Here is a 21,714-nt window from a genome sequence, read left to right on the forward strand (position 1 = left end):
TCCAACACAAAAGTACACAGGCCACATTGATGCAATACTAACCTGTTTATATGACCTTTGACCATTGGAACTACACGTGCGTAGCATTAAGTGTGTTTATGTGGGGTGTGTATGTGTGTGAGTTGCTCCCTCGGGGGTGTCCAGTTGGTGAGAGTGGTGAGAACGGTAGAAGGCCTTCAGCACACAACACCCAAAAGCAGGAGAGGACAGATGGACTCTGCTCCAGAGGGCCACAGCAGCTCCAGGCAGACAGAAACAAGGCACCGCCCCAGGGCAGTCACACACAGAGGTAGGCTGTCAGTAAGGCACGGGATCAGCAGCCCCAAGGCCCGAGAGGCGGGGGGGAGATGTAGAGTGTGCAGCCCCCCGACCCAGCCACACTGCCGTTCCAGGCCTTCCAGGTCAAGCTCATGGTCCAGCCCCCCCAGGCAGCTCAGGGGCCCCACTAACCTGCGGCAGAAAGACCATCCAGCATCAAGCAGGGGAGACCCACTCAGGATGGGAAAGTTATGAATTATAAGAGGAAAATTGTAGTAAATTGTAATGCTGTTTCCAAGTTAAATGAATAAAAGCAAAAATACATAACAAATGCATAAATGTCTTTCACTTTAGAAGAAAATGAAGACGTGTGGCTTTAAGTAAACAAGTATGTATGCTGTATTGTAGGATGTTTACAGTTAGACTGCCATCGTTTTTCTGAACATGTCGATACTTGGTAACAATATAGAGTGTGCATATTCTGCTTGTTGCATTATATGTACAAGTGAAATTGAAATGCAACATCAGTCTATTGCAGAAGATTTGTCTGATAAAAATGTAGTCAGCGCTGCATGCTGAGTTGAAGTGGGTCCAATTGTGCAGCAGTCCAACTTGTTTTCTGATTAATGGAACTGCAATAAGTGAAACCATAGATCTGAGTATTCCCTTGATACCTAACAGCATATAGGAACGAAGGGGTTAACTGATAATCAGATGCTGTAAATCGTAAGTAATGCCAAAGCTCCTAGCAAAAACTGGGTCTCTGAAAATCCTTGGATATTGGGATAGATCCTTTCGACGTGTTTTCTCAAAACAATACATCATTAAAGTTGAAATCTGAGCTTGATTAAATGCACAGAAAGCCCATCACACTCGCCTATCGTTAGCAAACGGACAGTGTGACTGTATTTCTGTAGAGTGTGTGACTCCTTACAGTGATAATCACGTGAAGCTCTTTTAGTCATGTCTTTTGTTTTAGCGTTGTGCGTAGCGAACATGCGTCGGGGCATTGATTGCACATTCCAGTATGTTAATAAAGAAGTGAGTGCCGATTTAGCTAAGAGGCTCAGTGTGTACTGTTTAAAGCGGGGCTTGAATATTCATCACAGTCACACTCAGCTGAAGATGAAACGGCCTCATTGTTTATCAGCAGCAGTGGCACGCTGCCTCGTTCATGTTATGCACATATTAATGGCGGAGACAATTCACTTCGAGTGATTCCTAATCTGTTGACAAGAAATCTCTGCAGGCGGCTCAGTCACTTCGATGCAGATGATGAGGGCGTTTTATCTGCGAGTCCCCCTGAGAGGAAAAATTTAGTAAAAATTTTAACCTTTCCTCAACAAACCAGCCCCTTGAAGGAAATTATTCAGCTGTTTGTGTTGATCTTAGAATCTGTCAGAACATGCACGAAATAAATAAAAAATATATGTATAATTCAAATTGCAGTATGAAGTGCCTTCATAATTAAAAGGACTTGCAAAAATACGAATAACACAAATTGAATCTTTTTTGTGAGTAGATTAGAATTCTTTTTCTAAGCAAAAAAAAAATATTTGCATAATTGAGAGATTCTGTATTTTGATCCCTTTAATATCCTAATGACAGAATTTGAAAGCATGAAGTGTAGAAGAGTAATGGAAATATATTATTTACCTCTTATTTACAACGAATTCTCAGTTTTCTTGTCCCATCTGAAAATGATAACTTTAATATCTCTAAACCTAGAAGTATTCAAACAGCGTTAGATTGTAACATTTATCTTGGTTGTATTTACCCAGAATGCCTTCCGCTTTAGAGCATTTCCTGCTTTTGGAGCGGTCTCCGCTCTGCTTATGTTCACATATGAAAAACAATATTCCTAAAATTTTAACCAGGAGCCAAGTTAAAATTTAAATAAAAAAGTTTAGAGAAAACAAGATTTCATAATTTAATGAAGAAATAAATAATTTTATTCTATATGGATATTCTCACAAAAAACATGATCTGAGTGTTAGATACAAAAGAAAAAAAAAACTCTTTTTTTTTGCAAACTATTGGAAATAATCAAACTCATATCACAGATGCTGTTTGAATGTGACATGTCATACAGGATTAACTATCTCAGTTCAAACTCACTCATGTGTTTCTTTCTTGACAGTATGGATGAGCTTGTTTTGAGTTCTCCACACGCATAACGTCGCTCTGGGGTGTGAGGAGCGGAGGGGAAGTCGTGATCCAGATCCGACTGTTTCCACAACTATTTTTATCGCTTGCTAATTAGCGAGACTATAATTTGTGCTCTGTCCTCCAGACGGACCACGGGGGGGTTTAACACTCTACAACCTGAACCTCTTTCAATGTGCCTCCTCCGTCCTGCTGCAGCTGAATATGCATAGGCTGCTGTTGAATGCTAACAAAGTGCATCCTTGTTAAAAAGTCTTCTGACGTGTTGGAAGAAGGGTTCGAATGGTTTTGAAGTTGCACTATTTGGTCAAGTTATTGTCCAGAAAGAGATCTTTAAAATGTTTAAAATTGACACGACTTTAGCTGTGATAAGTATTGTTTTGAATTATTGTTCTCCGTGGAGAACAGAAAGTGACATTATTCTCACGCTTTTAATCCATTTATAATGCATGACACAATAAAAGTGTCATGGTTTCAAAAATAGTTTTTGTTAATTTAATGCAGAATAAATGCAATAAAGACATGGAAAACACTGTTCAAAATATAAAATAAGAAGATAATTCCCACCAGGTGTAGCAGTGTGCTTGAATTGTGACTATTTTGGCTTTTAACACAACCACCTCTTACTCTCTGCAGCTGCCAGAAACCGGAACATTTTTCATGCTGCAGATTCAAAACAGGAGCCAGTGAAGCAGTGGTTAAAGTATGTGTGGGTTTTCTCTGACTTTCTTTCAACGTTTCAGGTTTTTTTCCATTTGTTTGGAATGCTTTAGATAATTCATTCATTTACTATTTGATTTACTTATGTTGAATTCAAAAAAACAAAACTTTTGTATGTGACCTCTTCTGGTGGAAAGTTTTGATCTCTGATGGACTGTATCCAACAGATGAACAAAAATATCATCCAAGACTAAATCCATGAAACTGTTCACGCTGCAAACACAGGCAACTATTTGGACAAAGCTTTCTAAAGGTTCTTTATTTTCCTAATTTACCAACATAACAAGGTGCAAACAGTTGAAGTCTGTTTTTTTCAGCTGTTAGAAATGCACATTTCTCATGGATGAAAAGAAGCAGCCACTTCTCACACGTGCTTTTCCCCATTCTAAACAGTTTTTATTTTAATTTTCTGGGAACTGGGATAGTTCAAAATCTCCATAGATTTAGCATAAAGTCAAATTACGTAACTGCGCTGCTGAGAAATAATGTTTAAACTTAGAACAGAAGATATGGTTTAAAAAAAAAACTGACATATTTAATGGAATGAATGTCCAATTTCCAAATCCTAAAGGTCATTTCTTCTCACTAAAAAGAGAAAACTCACAAGTCGGTGTGTTTTTTCTTTTTCTTTTCAGTTAGGCGAGTCTGAGACTTCGGCAGAATTCCTTACAGAGAATTCATCCAATAACTGTTGGAGGGGGAAAGACGAGAAATTAGTTTTCTGCTCTCTGCTGATATGAAACAATATGAGCTGCTGTGTTTGGTGTGTGTGCGCGTGTGTTTGTGTCTGTCACCCAGGGCTCTTCATCTCTCTGCTGCTCATCAAAGATTCCAATGTTCCAGAAATCTGTAAAGTTTTAACACATCTTTGAACCTCTGCAGCCAGTAAACGCCAACTGCCCTAGAAAAATAAATAAAATAAAATTTGATTGTCTTGCTGTCAATCAGTTTAAAAAATTTTTTCTATCAAAATGGTGAGAAAAAAGAAGAAAAAAAAAACTTTGGTAATATGATCTCTGGGTGTGCAGTGGCTGACTTGGGTCAAAAATGAACACCAGGAGATGTAATAGATGCTGAAATGTTCACTTACTTTCTGTATTATCTATGAATTTGAAATGTGGATTTCTGAAGAAGAGTCTTGCAGGACAAAAACTGTGGTAGGACATAAACCAGAGGTGTGTTGCTCTAGTTCTCACATGGGGAGCCTTATGTGTGCTCTTATGGGTCATTGTAAATTTACCAAATTAAAACATGTAGGTAATTACAAAGTTGACACGGGACACAAGGTAAGGAAAATATTTTGCTAATATTCTAATTGTTTGAAACGTACCTGTATATTTTAGAAAATAATAATAATAATAATAATAAAAACTACTGCCAGCAGTAACCTAATCCTGTATAATAATTTTGCCTCTCATTTCATCGGATTTGCTCTGCCCTCTAAGTTTTTTTGTTTTCCACAAAGGTTTACCCATTTTTGTGCTTTGACTGTTTTTTTTACATGCAGAAGTTCAGAAATGTTTTTAAAATATTTTTTTCTAAGACAACTTTCACATACATCTGATACTGCGGCTATGTGATAAAATTTTTTAAACTTATCTCGTTATAAGCAACATGAATAAAAAAGTAGGACATTAGCAGCTGAAAAGTTGCTTTTGGCCACATGTCAGGCATCTGTTCCTGCAAAACAACCTGCTGCATGCCACAGTGTCATCTAAGCAAGTCAGACTAGGGAAGCTTTATTTGTGCCAAACATGCTGACTGGAATATTAAAAAGGAAAGTGTTTTTTTTTTATTTGTATTTGTTTTTGCTGTATTTGAATTTACTGTTTGACCTGTTTAATGTGTTCTAATCTCAGTTAACCCGTGTGCAAATGTGCTCTTTCTCCCTGAGGCTGTGCTCTTGTTTTCCGTCCTTTACAGTTAATTTGTATTACTTAATGCAGTATGCTTTACAGCACACATTTCCCCTGCTTCTCATTGTGGGTGTGTGGGTGTTTTACCTGAGGGTTAAAACATTGCAGCTGTGCTATTATTTATTGCTTTCACAGTATGATTTAGCACTATGTGGACCCCCAGATAGGCTTGCTCCAAAGAAAACTGAGTAGAGATTTGAACTTTTTAGTGATTTTTTGCATCAAGTCCTAAACATTGCTGTTTACTTTGTCTCACTTTTTCTTTGTTTTCTTATAAACAGACAGTCAGACTCCTGTAATAATGTATTGTGTCTTTGCTGCAGGTACACCTGAATTTCCCCACTGAGGGAAAAGAAAGGTTACTTCTATTACATCCATGTGCAACAAAACAACAACAAAAAACAAAAACAAAGTTGTCAGTTTGTAATTAAAGCAAAAGGTTTGACTTCTCGAATTTTTATGTGAAATGTTTTTTTTTGACACTCGTTACTTTTTGTAAAACAAAACACCTTTTTTGTATTTTAATTGAACTTTTTAATCAGTAGTTACTTTTAAAAAATAAAATATCTATAATCCATGAAGGGGGAGCAGAGGGGACATGCTTTCAATTATTTGCGTTTTCAGTTAATTGTACTAACAATTATTTTTACAAAATTAATTTTAAACACAAGGTTTTGCAATGTAATTTATTAACTCGAAGATGTGTTTCTTAACCACTGACAGATCCCCCACTCAGCTCCACCAGCAAATCTCAAAGACCTGCTGGGACAGTTAGTCTGAATTTAACATATGAACTAGAACTACAAACTATCTAAAGCTCTACATAATGGTTGTAAAAAGCATCATGGAAAGGCACTGCTGTGTTGACATGCTGAAGACTGAGTATGGGAAAGAACGGGATCACGTCTTGTCCACAAAGTGTCGTTCACTCAGCATGACTGGCAGCTTCTGTCCTAGAGTGACGGTGTCTCTCACAGGGTGAATCTTTATCATACATCTTATGAATCACAAACCGTAGATGCTCACCTAACCGGCACACTGGTACTGAACTCATCTGAACTGAGAAAAAATAAAAAATAAAAAAGTAAGGTAATAAAAGGATTTGCTTCAGTTCGTTCACTCAAATAATTTGTTCATTTGAACGTGTTTTTCTTGAATGACACAGCAGTACTGAGCCAAATGATTCATGGGGTTGGACGGTGTTTCTGTGAGAAGTTACAGCAAATGGTTGGGGGGTCTTTAATCTTTGACATTAATCAAGCTTTTTTCATCCCAAAATACTAATTTCTCTTTTCTACTAGCAGTAACTTGTTGTCCTGAGCAGTCAAGACATGAATTCTTACCTACTGATTCTCCGCGCCGCTCGCTCTGAATGGCAGCAGAATATTAGCATGTCAGCTTTCGCCTGTTATGCAAAAATAGCAGGGGAAAAAAAACACAAAAAAAACTCTCTAATAACGTCTGCTAGCAGAGGAGAGCAGAGGCAATAAAGGCGAACACATTCAGACAGATTGCTAACATGAGGAGCAAAGTGACTGCATAGTCTGACGAGAGTAATATTACGGCCATTTGGCTAATAGCCACGGTGCTCGTTACGCCGGCTTCACACAGACGGAGAACAAACAGTCTGAGCGAGCGGAGAGGTGGGGAGGGGAAATGAGGGCATCAGATTGATTTCGGCAGGTTAGGATACAGAAAGAAAGCAGCTCCGGCAAGAATATCTCACAGAAAATGATTTGTATGGATCTTAACATGATGGTGCAACATCTAGACTTTAAAGCAATATCTAAAACTAAAGAAGGAGACCGGGTTGAAAAAAAAAATCTGGGCTTATGTCACATGTTCAAAGCCTGTATGGAGGGCTTGGTGTTCTCACTCCATCAGTCTACCTACGCAGTAGAATGTGGTTCCTGTGTAGGGTTGCAGCTTTGAAGAGCAAGATGACAAATTCTGTCACATCAGAGCTGAAAAGGTAACGGCTCCACACACTGAGACAATTAAAACCATCACCAGGCAAGACCTATGATTGCTGTATTTTAATAACCCTTTCAGCAGTCTGCTTGTTGAAAATGTACTATATGATTCTAATAGTGAGATTTCACATGGTGTAAGTCATAAACGTTTTGCACAAATGTATCGATCAAAACAGACTCTGCGCTATGATGTTTTTACCAAACACCTACAACCAACTTCATTTTATTTGTCACTAATGATAATAGAGTAGCAATAAAAAATTCAAATCCATAAATCAGAGGTAGTTGCTTTCATTTAAACCTGATTCTTTCCCAGATTGGGAAGATTTGGGTGGTTGGAGCCATTTACTTACAGTAAATATTTAACATGTGCTAAGGAATCATGAATAAATAAATTATACAAGGGGGAAATAAAAACAAATAAATTAACAAAACTTAGCAGCAGGGAATCCCGAAGAACTTCTGCTTATTTCCAGAAGAACTAACCCAAATGTACAGGAGGCTAGCAGCATAGCAGCATGGGAGAACCTTCTCAGATGTGTCTTGAAGAGTGCATCCACATTTCTTCCAGACCTCCTTCTCCTACCCATCTTTAACTACAGCAGGAACAAAAGAAGCAAAAGAGAGTGTGTATGGAGTAAACCTCCACCCCTCTGACAAAAGGTTTCCATGGAGCTTCACACAGCAGAGGCTGACATTTCCAGTTTTCTTGCTGGCTATAGGTAGAGCTTAGAAAACTCAAGGTGAGGCTTTGGTAGCTTCAGGCAAAGCAGGATAACTTTATTGCAGTCTGAAGCTCTGGCTGCTCAAGCAGAGCCTGAAGGACGAGCAACAAAAGGAACAATGACGACACAGATGACTTGGTGCAGATGTTGGCGTTGACTCTGGGATAAAAACGGCTCTCAAGACAACGAAAATAATGAGTGAAGATGAGAGTAGCTCCAGAAATTGATGGTGTTAAGCAGCAGGCTGCAAGGTGTTAACGTGATTCTCGGTCCTACCAACATCTGCATCATCACCCCACCACAGTTTCCAGAATCTTATGGTCTATAAGGCACTACAAGCCAAGGTGGGTTGGGATGGAGGTGCATCTGACGCACAGCCTCAAAAGATTACATTCCTTTTACACACATTTTGAATAACTGAGTTTTGGACCTCTAAAGCGCAAAACAAAGAAATACCTCAAATCTGTACACACAACACTTTATCTCATTATTTTGACGGAAGTGTAGATTGTCACCAAACACAAGCAGATAGTAGAAAGCAGAAATAATAAAGTCCAAGGGAACTGAATTCAATCAGTCCAGACCGCAAATATAATAGCAAAAGTTTGACTTCTAGGCAGAGAGAGAGGAAGAGTTTCATCACAGAGTCTCAGCTTGTTGCTGGATGTTAGAGAATAATGACTTATTATAAGCAGAATGAATGAGGCCATGCAGCCATATAACTGCCTCCAGTCTGATGTTTAGAGGCAGTCAGTGAAGTTTCTGATTGGTAAGCGCAATATTTACTGAGCATTGCCTCGGCAGCCAGCTCTGCTTATTAGAGCAGTTTTCCAGGCTCGGCCGGCAGCCGAAGCGCTCCGGTTTGGATGTGAAGGTAAATTCTGCCACCACCCGCAGCTGTCACGGGGAATTCAAATATTTCACTACAGGAGAAAATGGCACAGATTGCACGTTCTCTAGAGCATTCTGACTCAGAATGGGTGTGTATGTGTGTGAGTGCGTGTGTGTGCGTGCGTGACTGCGTGTGTGTGCATGTTTGTGGAATATTCTAATGTTTCCAAAGAAATGAAAACACTGGAATCATTCTAGTGCATTTTTTTATTTTTTATTGTTTTATAAAATTGCGGCTTGTATCCTTGTTGTTATATTTCTTTTATTTTATTAGCTGGTTTGTTTGCCTTAAACTGAATCACATAAATTTTCTATTTAAAAATAAAGACATAATGCCCCTTACTCACACTGGAAAATACAGACAAAAAAAATTATGGTTGTGATTTGTTACCTTCTTCGACACTTTTCATTCTTTCCTTTTATACGTTGCAGTCATTTATCCCAGCCTGCTTGGTGCCCTTGGTGAACAACATTCAGAGCACGCCCCCCAGCCTCCGGATGCCCATGTCACCCCATGTCAAAAACCACCTCTGCCTGGGGTGCTGGAGTGCTGTGGTGGTGCTGGGGGAAAGCACAACCCATGTATTGAGACCTTAGTCCTCATGCCGGTGGTCGCAGGTTCAATTCCTGGCCTGGCAACATTTGCCACGTGTCTTCCCCCTCTCTCATGACCCTCTTTCCTGTAAAACTCCTTTCAAATAAAGGCCACTAGAGCCAACAAAACCTTAAAAAAACCACCTCTGCCTTTCCCTATAGACCTACTGTCATTTGCACAAATATATTGCTCCAACAGAAACAACCAATCAAAGCAAAAAGGCGTGTCTTGGTGCTGTCAATCATCACTTTTTATTTTGTAGAAAATAAAAAGTTTTTATTTTCTACAAGAAAAGACTTCCATTGTTTAGTAAGGGGACATAAAAAAAAATAGAGCAGGGAGAAAAACCCAGTTTAAACAGGTCCCGTCTTTACCCTCCAAACAACAAAAAGAAAATCTAAGTTCAGGTATGCTGCTCATACCATCCCCTATTCTCTCTGTAACGCTACAGCTGGTTCACCACCATGAATGCTCAGGCTAGTTACCATGACAACAGATAAACAGGTTTCCTGGAATGGTAAGTTGTTTCATCATTATTAGCACATTTGGAGCACATACACAAGTTGATTGGCAGTGTTTAAGCACTCATTTGGGCTCTGATTGGTTGATTTTGACTGAGAGCAGTGGGATAGTGGCATTGAGAAGAAGTAGTTTAGTCTTTTCTCAAATTATCTGTCTCACATAACGCTGTAATAACATGGTGACAATTAATAAATATGTGAAAATCAAACACGTGTTAAGCTAGCAACATGTTTTGATTCACAACAGATACCTAATTACTTTGATGTTTTTCACATTTTGCATCCTCTGCTTTTTGTCTCTTTCTTCAATAAGCACCTAAGAATTTTGGCATTTATTTGACACGATTTCTGTTTTAACTTGTTCACTATAAAAATACCATGGAGTGATGAGCATGGCCGGCTGGCTGGAGTGTGCTTAGCATCAGCGGCGTCATTGTTTGTTGGACTGACTACTGCTGGGCGCTTGTTAAACCGAGCTGTGCACTCAGCAGTGTGCTGAGTGCACAGGTCTTCCCTTTGAATAATACGCTTCATAAAAACTGTAGTGGCTTCTGGTAATATATTGTATCATATTAGACATTGGCTGTTAGTATGGGAAACCCCCCACCCCTGCAAGATGTGTTATTTCGTCTAAATTGAGTGTTCCTCAGCTAAAGGAAACTCCAGACAAGCTGCTGAGATGCTCAACTAAGGCATAAGAATATGTAAGGATAACTCTTACAGGGTTATGTCAGAGTTACCCTAACTCTTACTCCACACATGTAAGTAACCTTGCCTTCATGGAGCAAAAAGAAGAGAAACATTCTTATGACATTTCCATTTCCATTATGTGATCAAAACCTCTGACAACTTTCATAGTTTCTTTGCTCATAGTTTCAAAAGTGATAAGAATTACACGTAACCTGAGGGAAAACTTGAAAATAACTTGAAAAACAAAAAATAAACTTGGTACATTAATGTGTGCCTTTTATCCTTTGAAAAAGTTGTCACTTGCTCAGAGGACTTTGTCTTCTTTTTAACTAACATGCTCTGATTAGGGAAAAGTATGTCCTGCTAGAACTCTGTGGCTTTTGGATTCCAGCTAAATCTCAAATGAAGACAGAGAGGATGAAAGTGTAATGAGGCCGATGTCCGTTTGGCACGATGGGCCTTACAACTCACCCAAAACACCAAACTTTTGATCCAGGGAGTCTCATCATATCAGGGAAATAAGGATGAAACAAGTGTAGAGGAAAATTACCATAGCTTGGAGCCGAGCCAGGACCAACGTTCCCTCAGTGAGGAGGATGTGTGATGACCTCTAAGACCACCTCACGTCCACAGAGTCGCATCAATTAAAGTTTCTACAGAGACGGGCAACATAGAGATGAAAAGTGATGGATTTTTCCATCATTAAATTTACTGTACCCCATATATTTTTGCAACAACAAATGTATTTCCATAAAAAAAATAACTTTCTTGACAAATGACAATCCAATTTCATGTACTTTTTTTAAGTTCATTATTTTATAATATTTTGCCCTAGATATTTCAATTCAATTCAGCATACGTTTTAAAAATGCACTGTATAATAAGTTGGCAAAAAAGAAAAAGTATATATCAGAAAAGCAAGTTTAAACTTCCTAGTTGGAGACAAACACTTGTTAGAAGATAATCATTTAGGTGTTTTAATTTAATTCTAATAGAAAAACATTATTCTAAACATATTCTAACAAAACACTAAAAAAACATTCTTGAGAGAATTTAGTATTTTAAGAATGTGACATGTATGCAACGCCTAACACTATGCTCACGGCCTTCATAATGGTTGTGGTGCTGATATAACTTTTCAGCTCCATCATTAGATTGCAAAATTCCGCACAAATGCTATGTTCATGACCTCTAAAATATGTCACAGAACTGTTCATTTATACATATGTTAACGTGTTAAATGAGCGCTCTTTAAATTTATCATATATTTCTACTTTGTAACTCAGTAAGCTTTTAAAATTAATGTCATTTGTCTGTCCTTGCTTGAAATATTTTATTATTGGCAACCTGAAGTTAAACTTTTGCCTCAAGCTTTAAAAGTTTGAATCTAATAATCGTGTAGCAATCAGATCAAATGTTGCATGAGTAGATGTACACACAAGGAATGGTCAGGGCAAATTGAAGTTTTCTGGGGAAAACGTTTGACGTTGCTTCACTGACATGCATTTAGTCTCATCTTCAGTCTACAGTCCCAACTGAAAAAACCTAAAGTTCTAGTTAAAGTCTCAGAAGATATTACCTATGGTAGGGATGTGTCATAGAAAAATGAATATACATTTGTTGTGGTAGGACAAAAAAACTTTTACAAGCAATAGGATTTCAGATATTTGCAAATCTGATTGATGTTTCTGAGAATTGGTGAACCCAACGTGCCACTGCAGTTTACTAACAAAAAGCTTATAAATCTCAACTAAGGGATGTGAGGAAGCCTTAGGTGTTTCGTGCAGCATATAAAGCGTAATAAGAAGTGACTCGAGAAATATTAATTTGATGTAAATTCTGTGTGGATTGTCACTGGGCTTGCGTTTTTTAGGCTTATAATGCCACAGAGCTTTAGGAAACACTGTCATTCTTCTACCTTCTCTTCCAAGGTTAGCTGTGAGTAACATCATGCCAGCAGATAACGAGCTTCCACCCACCTCCTGCTGCCCAACTGGAAGGTCAGTGGATAAGGCCACACCTCACGCCTCTTCTCCTGCCGAGGTCAGGATAAAAATGATACACAGCTTCAGTTGATTGCCATCATTAACCACATCATGGTGGTTAGAAACTCTTCTCAGACATAAGAGATCTAAAGAAAGATTGTAAAAGGCCATCAAGCAGATTGAAATGCTGTTATTGGAGAGATATAGAAGTCTTGAAGAAGGATGGAAAAAGGCTGAGATAAAAGATGGAAAATTAGGCCTGTGGGGTCAGAAGGAGAACTGCAGCAGAGAGGAGGAGGCGTTTTCTACAGCACAATATCATCACTCAGAATAACCTCCTCCCCCCGTCGAGTGATTGATACAAGCACTTCCTCCAAAGGCCCCGAGGAGAACTACCTCCTACCTCCATCCATTCATCCATCCATCCATTCGTACCTCCTTCCAGTGTTGCGTCGTTCCTGTTTTCTCTCCTCAGCAGGCTCCTGAGCGGCCGGTCCCGGGGCCGACAGTGATGGAGAGAGGCTGCGAACGGCAAAGGCATGGAGGAGGATGAGGAGGAGGAGGGTGACGACACTGTCCAAAATGTAGAAATATGCTCCACCTTCTGCTTTTCATCCGTTTGCTCTTGTCATTTATCAGAAAGGCTTTCATGTAATAAAAGGAAGCATATTCATGTTTCTGCTGAATTCCCCGCTGCTTATTTACTCTCAGAAACTAAGATGAAAGTTCTAAATATGCTGCGTATTAATCATGCTGTGTGCAGAAAAGTGTAGAACATGATTAAATGGTTGAAGAAATCTGAAAAAAAAGAAATTGGGGGGATTAAGCCTATAGTGGACATGTGTGATCCTACAGATACAGATGTCATTTGACAAACTCTACAATAAAGTGACACTCACCGGCCACTTTATCAGGTACAGCAGTTTCACTTTTTTGACATGCACAGCAAATCTAAATTCAATAAGGTGCCGATCTGTGATTAAAATGCCCGAGATTCAAACCAATTGGAAAAGAAGGGAGGTTTTGCTGACACAGAATGCCAATGACGGTTTGGTCATTGGTGTTCTAGCTGAGTTATTCTGGAAAGCTTCCTGGGGTTTAACACAATTTTCTGAGGTTTACAGTGAAAACATATACAAATCTGTTACTGTAAAGCCTTCATGTCAATATAGGCCAATATCTATTGGTATTGTTTCCAAAGCCCTGAATAATATATGCCATTAACAATTGAGACAAAGAAGGTAACAAGACCCCAGTTACCAGCAAGTTGTGGCTGTATAATGTATGACCACTCATTGTACTGTGCAAAAGCACAAACCTAAAATAAATCTTGCCTTGATGTAACATTTTTTTCTCTGGGTTTCAACACGTCTGGGACGGGCGATCACCCAGTGCAACTGTAACCATGGTCAAGAGGATCTGTATTCCTAATTGTTGTTGGAAGAAATTAAACATCCAGCTTGCTGTCGGCAACAAGCCCCTCCATTCAGCCACAGTGGTGATATGAAATGAGGTTTCATCAGTGTGCAACGCTCATTTCCACTTTTTTCATGTTGGCAAGCAAGAAAATAATTCAGAGATTTTAAAGCAACAGATGTTGCCCTCTTAACCATATCCTGTCCAGTTTGGTGCATGCACCGTTTTCTCTCAGGCAAAGAAGCACCATGTTCCGCACTCATTTCAAACAAATGATGAGAAAGAAGAGAGTACGGCTGCTGTGCTGCCTCGCCTGTCTGCAGTTGTGACCTGTGCCTGTGTTTTTATTTTTGATTTTGGCAGCTTCACTTTATCTTGCATGTGACATTCAAAACTTTGCACAGATCTAAATTCAGCTCCTTTCTTTTCCGCAGGATGGATCAGGTTCCAGTGAGGGTCGTGTGTCATCAGCAGCAGCCACTATTATTGCTTCTCGTGGTGTATTTGCATGAACCTGCTGAGGTCAAGTTTGTTAGCTGCTGTTCACGCTGATGACTGGCGCTTCGATGTCTCTTCTCTGGCATGAGAAAAAATAGGAGTTATTGTTCGCCATTTCTGTGGAAGGGAGGAGAAGGGGGGGGGGAGCACATAACTGCAGGCGCTGTGTGAAATGTTAAAATGGAGATTAGCCCGGCCACCACAGATCTCCCTGCTAATGATTAAACATCACACCATGCATTTCAATGGGAACACTTGTGGCTGCAAGCGCTCTGATAAGGTTTTGGATTAATTCACACATATGCAACACTAAAAAAAAAGAAAAAAAAATGGACGTGCTTTCAGAAAGAGAAGCTGGTGGTTCAGATATGTGTCTGCACGGCTCGGTGTCCTTTGACAGGAACAAGTAGAATCTAACTGAAAATCTAATGAAACCCTTGTAGCCCCCTTTAAAATGCTGCTCCTTTAAGATAAATGGCTGCAGAAATGAAAACGGAGCTGATATGCCTTTTTGTAGACAATTGGTTACTTCATGTAGCAAGGGTTTACAAGCATAACAATAGAGTGTGGAGCTTTGAAGAAGTAAAGTGGACGAACAAAATCCATTTATTTGTCCAAGAGTAAAACAAAAAAATCTAAATCCTTTGAACAACAGTGAGTGTAGTAGAACTGAGAAATGCCATGTAATTACTCCAATGGCGTGGATAACGCAATGCAAGTAAACTTTCTGTATTCTAATCAAATGTTATTTTTGTTCTTAACAAACTGCTTCTAGTTGTTACATCTGTAACAAAATTATAAACAACTGTATTAACCCAGCCTCACTAAAAAATGGGTATATATGCTCTTAAAATGTTTTAGTTTACTTGTGAAGGCAGCAGGATATATTTACAACATTTTCAGTTTCAATAAACGTGAAAGTGCTGCTGGGTTCTTGTTATGTCCTTCACTTTTCTTTTTTGTTTACACGTATGAACAATTCTTATCCTTGTCCTATATTTTTTTCTATGCTCAAACACATTAAATACATATGACATTTGACTAGGGTGGTCTAAATTGTGATGTTTTTTTTTCTACCACCTCTAATAAGATGAATTGACAATATTTGATTTAAAAGAAAAGTTAAACAACAATCCATGAATGCTCAGTTGCATAGTCAGACATAGTCCTGATGGTTTTAGATGCAGCTGATAAAAGTGGTGAAACTCACCATGTCATTGAGTTGTGCTGACAGGTGCCACAAAAAGAGCTGAAACATGCAGGATACCAATAATTCAGGACTGGTCATTAAACCCCACTTCTTTTAACCAAAGGAATCAATGCCTTGTGTTAGTTGTAGCATTATCAATAGTTTGGGTGAGCGTCTGGAAAGAGAAACTAGTCTGAAAGAAAAAAAACAAAACAAAACAGATTTTATCTCTAAAATAGAATAAAAGGTAAGATGGGTGGCAAGATGGATGAACTCATGGACTTTTAGGAGCTCATTTTTATGTAATAAAGTTTAAGTTAGAGACTTTTTGTGGCCATCTAGAGTAGCTCTAAATTTACAATACGTGTTCCATCCCTAATCACTAGTCATGGATCAAGACAAAAATAATATCCTACATATTGTAAGATTAAGCAATTTGGAGGATTATAATGTACAATATAACAATAATATCAAAACAGATACAACACAAGCTCTGAAAAATGATCATGGACCACTGTGCATGTTCATTCAAAACAAATTAATAGCTCATATTTAAACGTGTGTAATTTAGATTCGCTGCTCCTGTTAGGTGCGTAAAACACATTGGCTAATATTATTTTCACATCAGAAAATAAATGGATACCATCACCTACAATTCTGTGAAACTAGCTATTCATACATTACGTTAAAGTCATTGTAAATGCTTTAACCGATTGTGGTGTTTTGATGGTGTAGTGTGAGGGGATGAGCGTTTCAGTGAAAGCTCCGATTCTAAATAACTTGTCACAGAAGTTGAACTGCATTGAATTTTTTAAGTAGCTTTGAGTCTATGGGGAAGCTTACACATCACTAGCTCAATAGTCTCTGTTTATGGTGGCAGGTGGTCAGCTGTTTTTCTGCCTCCTGCCAGTGCCGTGTACCATGGTTCCCTGTGTTTGTCGAGGTTAGAAATATTTCTTATTAGAGCTGCACAGCTTGTATATGGTGTGTCTCTTGTTCAAATCATTCGGTTTTTTTTTTGTTTTTTTTAGATGTAGAGGTTTCTGGGTCTATGTTCTGTGTTCTCCTTTCTTAAAGACTAGGTTATAAATTAAGATATTCTACTTTAGACTTTTGATAATCAAGTCAGAACCATCTGAGTCTGAATCCTGATATCTTATAAAATTAGTTTGCATCCACCACCACTGCTATATATGAGCAGCTACAATGTCTTTGAGTTCCCAAGACACAGAGTATTGTCATCCAGTGGAATGGACTGACCAAAGTGCTACACAAGACTGTTGTGAAGATGTTATCACAAGCACTGTTTTGTGTTCATTGAATTTACTAATCTCCTTTATGTTGGCTCAAGCTGTATCCATATTATCTTGCATTTAATCTAATAAAGCCCAAATTTAAACACTAATGGTTAAATCATCTCTTTCCCTCCGTCTGTTTAAAGTTTTAAAAACTGATCACTTAAGCAAACATTTTAAATCAATAGCCTTGAATAATTACAACATGCAATTCTTAGCATTACTCCTTATACTTTTTCACATTTTTAAAAAAAATTATTTAAAAAGTCTCCAGTCTGCTGCAATGTTTATAAATTAGTTGTGTATTAAAACTTTATCCCACTGTTGAGTTTTCTCCATCATTCTTTTAACTTTGACTGTCTTTCTTCATGAAGACATCCCACATTACATCATCACACCCTCATAGAGTGATGACAGAGGCTTGCATTAGAAGCAGCAGAGCTCTACCTTTCTACCACATCTACTCAATTCTCCAACTTCTCCGTTCATACATCACCTCCCACCTCCCGCCTGCCTGACAGCCTGCCTAATACCAATTACACAAAACTCTAGATGTCTCCTTGGCTTTCTATTGCTTGCTTTCCAAGCTGAAAAAAATAACTTCCAAAACACAGAGCAGCGGGCTCCACCTTGCCACCTTTCTGCTCTTCTATGACACAAGCAGAAGTGTGAAGACGACTGGTCCTCAAAACTTTAGCAGTCTGATTGAAGAAAATTTAAGGATTTAGAATGACCTGTTCGTTTTAATGAAAAGAACAAAAATGTTTTGGAGAACTTTTCAACTGATTATTTCCCTGGTTTATTGTCTGTAAATAATTCTTGTGTTTTGTTTCCCCATTTATGTTAATATGAATAATTTCCTTTTGCTTCAGGTGCACATGATACAGAATGTTTTTCAGATAATGAAATACACTCTGATTCTCACTGCTTGGTTATTTGGCAGCGATTTCTGTTATTACCAGATCTGAGTCTATAGTTAGAATGAGTTCACTGATGGTTTATTCCTCCCTCTCCATCATCCTGCAAAAATACATAGAACATAGATATGTTGTGCTTTGCAGCAGATGTCAGTGGTGTAAGTAAACAACACTCCAGCCGTAGCACCAGATTAGCATTATTTCACACTATGTATGTCTGATTATCAACAGTTTGCTTTTAAAAGTCCTGTTTTAAACATAATGTTCATTGCATTTTACTCTGCCAAATGGAGTTTGTAACTCAATATGTAGATCTAAAAACATATGAAGCAGGTTTTACACACATGTATCAAGTTGGATTTTTAAACCAGAATTGTTATCTCAATGAAAATTAGCTGGACTTCTAAAATATATATTGTTTAACTTTGGATCAGCAACGGTGACCCTAGCTAGGGAAGGGTTATTAGTTTTTACAGTTCTTAGATTCATAGAATGTTTTACAATCTGGAACCTGAAGGGCTGTCTCAAACATTTAAGATAAAATATGAAAACTGATTTAATAAGCAAAGAGAGCCAACAAGCACAACTTTACAAATGAAAAGTAAAAGGTTTTGAACTTTGACACTTTGTGTTTGGTTACTATTTCATCAGATGCCAGCGCAGATTGTATATTTATTATAGATTTAATCCCTTTTAGTCCACAAATGTGACCTTATCACCTTTAAATTGCTCCTCTGGCATATCGATTTCCTCCATTATCTCCATTCTTTGGCTCTAATTGTTTTTTCTTCTTTCTCCTACTGCTGCGACCTGATTCAACCACAGAGAATCAATATGGCTTCATCTTACAATATTATATAATCATTTATTTCCTCTTTTAGGCTCAAATTACATTTCCTCTGTAACCACATAAAATGATGAGATGGACTACAGAGGAAAGAAAAAAACCCCACCAACAAACACAAAAGTAAAACAGAGGGAAGAATAAACATTCAAGGGATGAGAAAAAGTTCAAGTAAAAATACCAATAGCCTGAGATGAATATATGTCAGCTTTACACCCTGCACAAGGCCTTGGAGGGGGCTGACTGAGCTTTTGTGTGTTTGTACATGGAGGGATTATTATGTTTTTTTTGTTTTGTTTTGTTTTTGTGCCTGTGGTTTTGGAAACTAACAGGCTGATGGGAGAGCCCTGTCATGATTTGTGGTGATGGTGGTGAGGCAGACGCAGCGGACCCAGGTTGAAATGAAGTAAATGATGGTTTTACTGATGAATAGTACACAAAAAAATCCCAACAGTCCAAGCAGCACAGCTTGAGCAGAAGCCTAAGGCTCACAAGCTGGTAGCAACTGGTGATTCTCAAAAACAACACACAGACAACTGACTTGACGGAGGAATGGACGCGACAAGGAACACAGGTGGGTTTAAATACACAGGGAGACAATCAGGAGAAACAAGGGACAGCTGGGGACAATCAAGGGATAGACAGGACAACACAGAAACTTAAATAAACAGACAGAAAATCTCAAATCCTCACAACCCCCAACACTTCCTCTTGCCCAACCATGACATATGATTCACTCATCCCAAGTGTTGAGCTAAAAGTGCAGGAGGTTTGAACAAATTACAAAAAAAAAAAATTGATAATAAATTGATAATAAAACATGCAATAAAACATGTGTAGTTGATTTCACTTTTATTTCATAATAAAAGTGAAATCAAATATTAAAATCAAAGCCTGGCACAATGCCCAAAAGACAGAGCTATCTGGCACATTTTTAAAAATGACTGGTAAACTGGCATGAAAGCGGTTTAATTTGTAAAAGTTTCTTTATTTTCAAATTTTTTTGGAACTACAAAAGCAAAAGCACCACAACCATCCAATTCTAAAATCAGCCAAATCCAGACTTGTTGTTAATAGTAGTTAACAACAAGCCATGTCCATTTCTAACATTGTGTTCCGTGAAAGACAAAAGGCCAAAATAGTCTTTTTTATGAAAAAATAAGCAATGTAGTGTTTGTGCAAGTGTGACTGATCTGAATGTACTGCCTGAATTACATGAGGCCTAATAGAGCTGTTAAAAAGTTATTTTATGGCCATCAGCAGATGATGTGTACATACAGATGTCACATTAAAACCAAAACCATTGTAAAAGATCGTCTTTTCCTGACTAGTAAACTTTATGCTCATGAAAAATTGCTGCAGTCGCTTAATAACTTTGGTTATTTACTTCCTACTTTGGCTATTTGTCTTTTTGAGTCGAGAATAAGCAGTCAATCCGTATCACATACTTTTCTAATCAAACTGTCTTTTTATGAAGCTTAGATAGTTTGATATACGTTTACAATATATAGTACAAAAAACAGGAGTATGAAAATATAGTCAATGGATGTTTCATACTTAAAACATTTTTTCAACTTTTGGGATCTAAAATGTTAATGATATAAGCACTTATACCTTTGTTTTACAAACTATTGAGAGATCTTGTCCATGTACATTTAGTTTCCTTCTTGAGAGGTTGGCAGGGCTGGTGCAGCAACTCAGAAAGGAATTCAAAAATGTAGGGGCAGCCAGTGTAGGAAAGCTAAACTGAAGGAATTGTATGCAAGCTGCAGGGTTTGGTCATGTAATTGGTCAGTTCCTTGGGCAGCCAAGACTTTTCACCAGTCTTTCCTGCTGGCCTCGTGAAGTTTATTTTGTCAGTCAAACCCAGGGCAGCTGTGGCTACAATGTAGTTTATCAACATGTGAGTGGTTGAATGTAATGTGAAGCGCTTTGGAATCCTTGGACTTGATAAAGCACTGTTCAAATGCTAGCCATTCATTTTCTCTAAAGTTGCTTCAACTGACAAAAGCTGGAACTGACGACCTGACGTCCTGATCTGTCACATGTAACGCCTCCATCCACTTTAACCTCAACATGTCTCATTGTTGGTTTTCAAAATCCATATCAACTAGGGAAGCTTCAGCTGTGCTAACACACAATATCACATCAGTCTTAGTCTCATTCAACAATTAAAAGTCTGAAAACCAATCAGGCCTTAAGCATTTTTGTCAATGACACTACACATTTGTATAATATTTAAAAATATTTATCTGATTACCAATAGCATAACAAGGAAATGACACACCATGCTTTGCCAGTATGTAGCCAAAAGGGACAACATAAAGTAGAAAGCAGGGGAGGGGCTAAAACCGAGCCCTGTGGGACCCCGCATGAAAGAAGAGCAGCGTAGGATAAGTGGTCCCCCAGGCTGACACAGAAAGTTTGCTCTGCCAAGTTGACTGCACCAATCCAGTGCTGAGTCCCTGATGCCCACCCACTCCTCCAAACTAGAGAGTAAAAACAAGGTAAGAAAAAAGAAGAATCAGATCACAGAGAAAAGCAAAACTCTGGTAAAAGGACAAGAGTGGAGAAGGAAATAAAGAATCAGGGAATATAAATGAAGCTTATGAAAGCAAACACAACAAGAGGAATGGGCGTAGGACCTCACAAGACAGATTCAAAGTGAAAAGGATATGACAAAGAAGAAAGTAATGGATAAATTGGAAGAAGCAGAAAGAAAGACGAGGACAGACAAAAATAGGATGGGAATATCTGATCAATTTAAAAAATCATAAAGGGGAGGAAAACATTCATAGGAAAATTCAAGATGAAGAAAAATATATGATGCAAGTTGAATGTGGACTTGAGGAAGAGATCGGAGACTAGAAAACTAAATGAAGTATGGAAATGAGTAGTGATGGAAGGTGAAAAACAATAGTGAAAAATAGGATGAAGAAATGAAGCAACAATATTGCAGGAAACTATGTTAATGCACATGGACGGGGGGGTGGGGGGGAAGGGATGAAATAACTGATAAAATATAATATAAATAAAAGTAGGGAAGAAAAAAACTAACCAGGAAAGCAAGGGGGACATACAAAAGAAGGAGACAAAATTATGGATAAAACAGGAG

The 21,714-nt window shown here is 38.2% G+C and overlaps 1 protein-coding gene across 1 annotated transcript in view; it reads right to left on the reverse strand.

Annotated features, from left to right (window-relative positions):
- Positions 1 to 12,434: 12,434 nt before the first annotated feature.
- The window catches only part of LOC103471465 (protocadherin-1), a 212,805-nt gene continuing 203,525 nt past the window's right edge, over positions 12,435 to 21,714 (reverse strand). The window contains exons 5-6 of the mRNA XM_017307086.1: positions 12,876 to 12,962; positions 12,435 to 12,490 (exon numbers count right to left, since the gene is read on the reverse strand). Coding sequence (XP_017162575.1) covers positions 12,457 to 12,490; positions 12,876 to 12,962 — 121 coding nt within the window. The 3' untranslated portion in view covers positions 12,435 to 12,456. The remainder of the gene's footprint in view (positions 12,491 to 12,875; positions 12,963 to 21,714) is intronic.

The sequence above is a fragment of the Poecilia reticulata genome, linkage group LG10 (genome assembly GCF_000633615.1).
Source record: "Poecilia reticulata strain Guanapo linkage group LG10, Guppy_female_1.0+MT, whole genome shotgun sequence".
Lineage (NCBI taxonomy): Eukaryota > Metazoa > Chordata > Actinopteri > Cyprinodontiformes > Poeciliidae > Poecilia > Poecilia reticulata.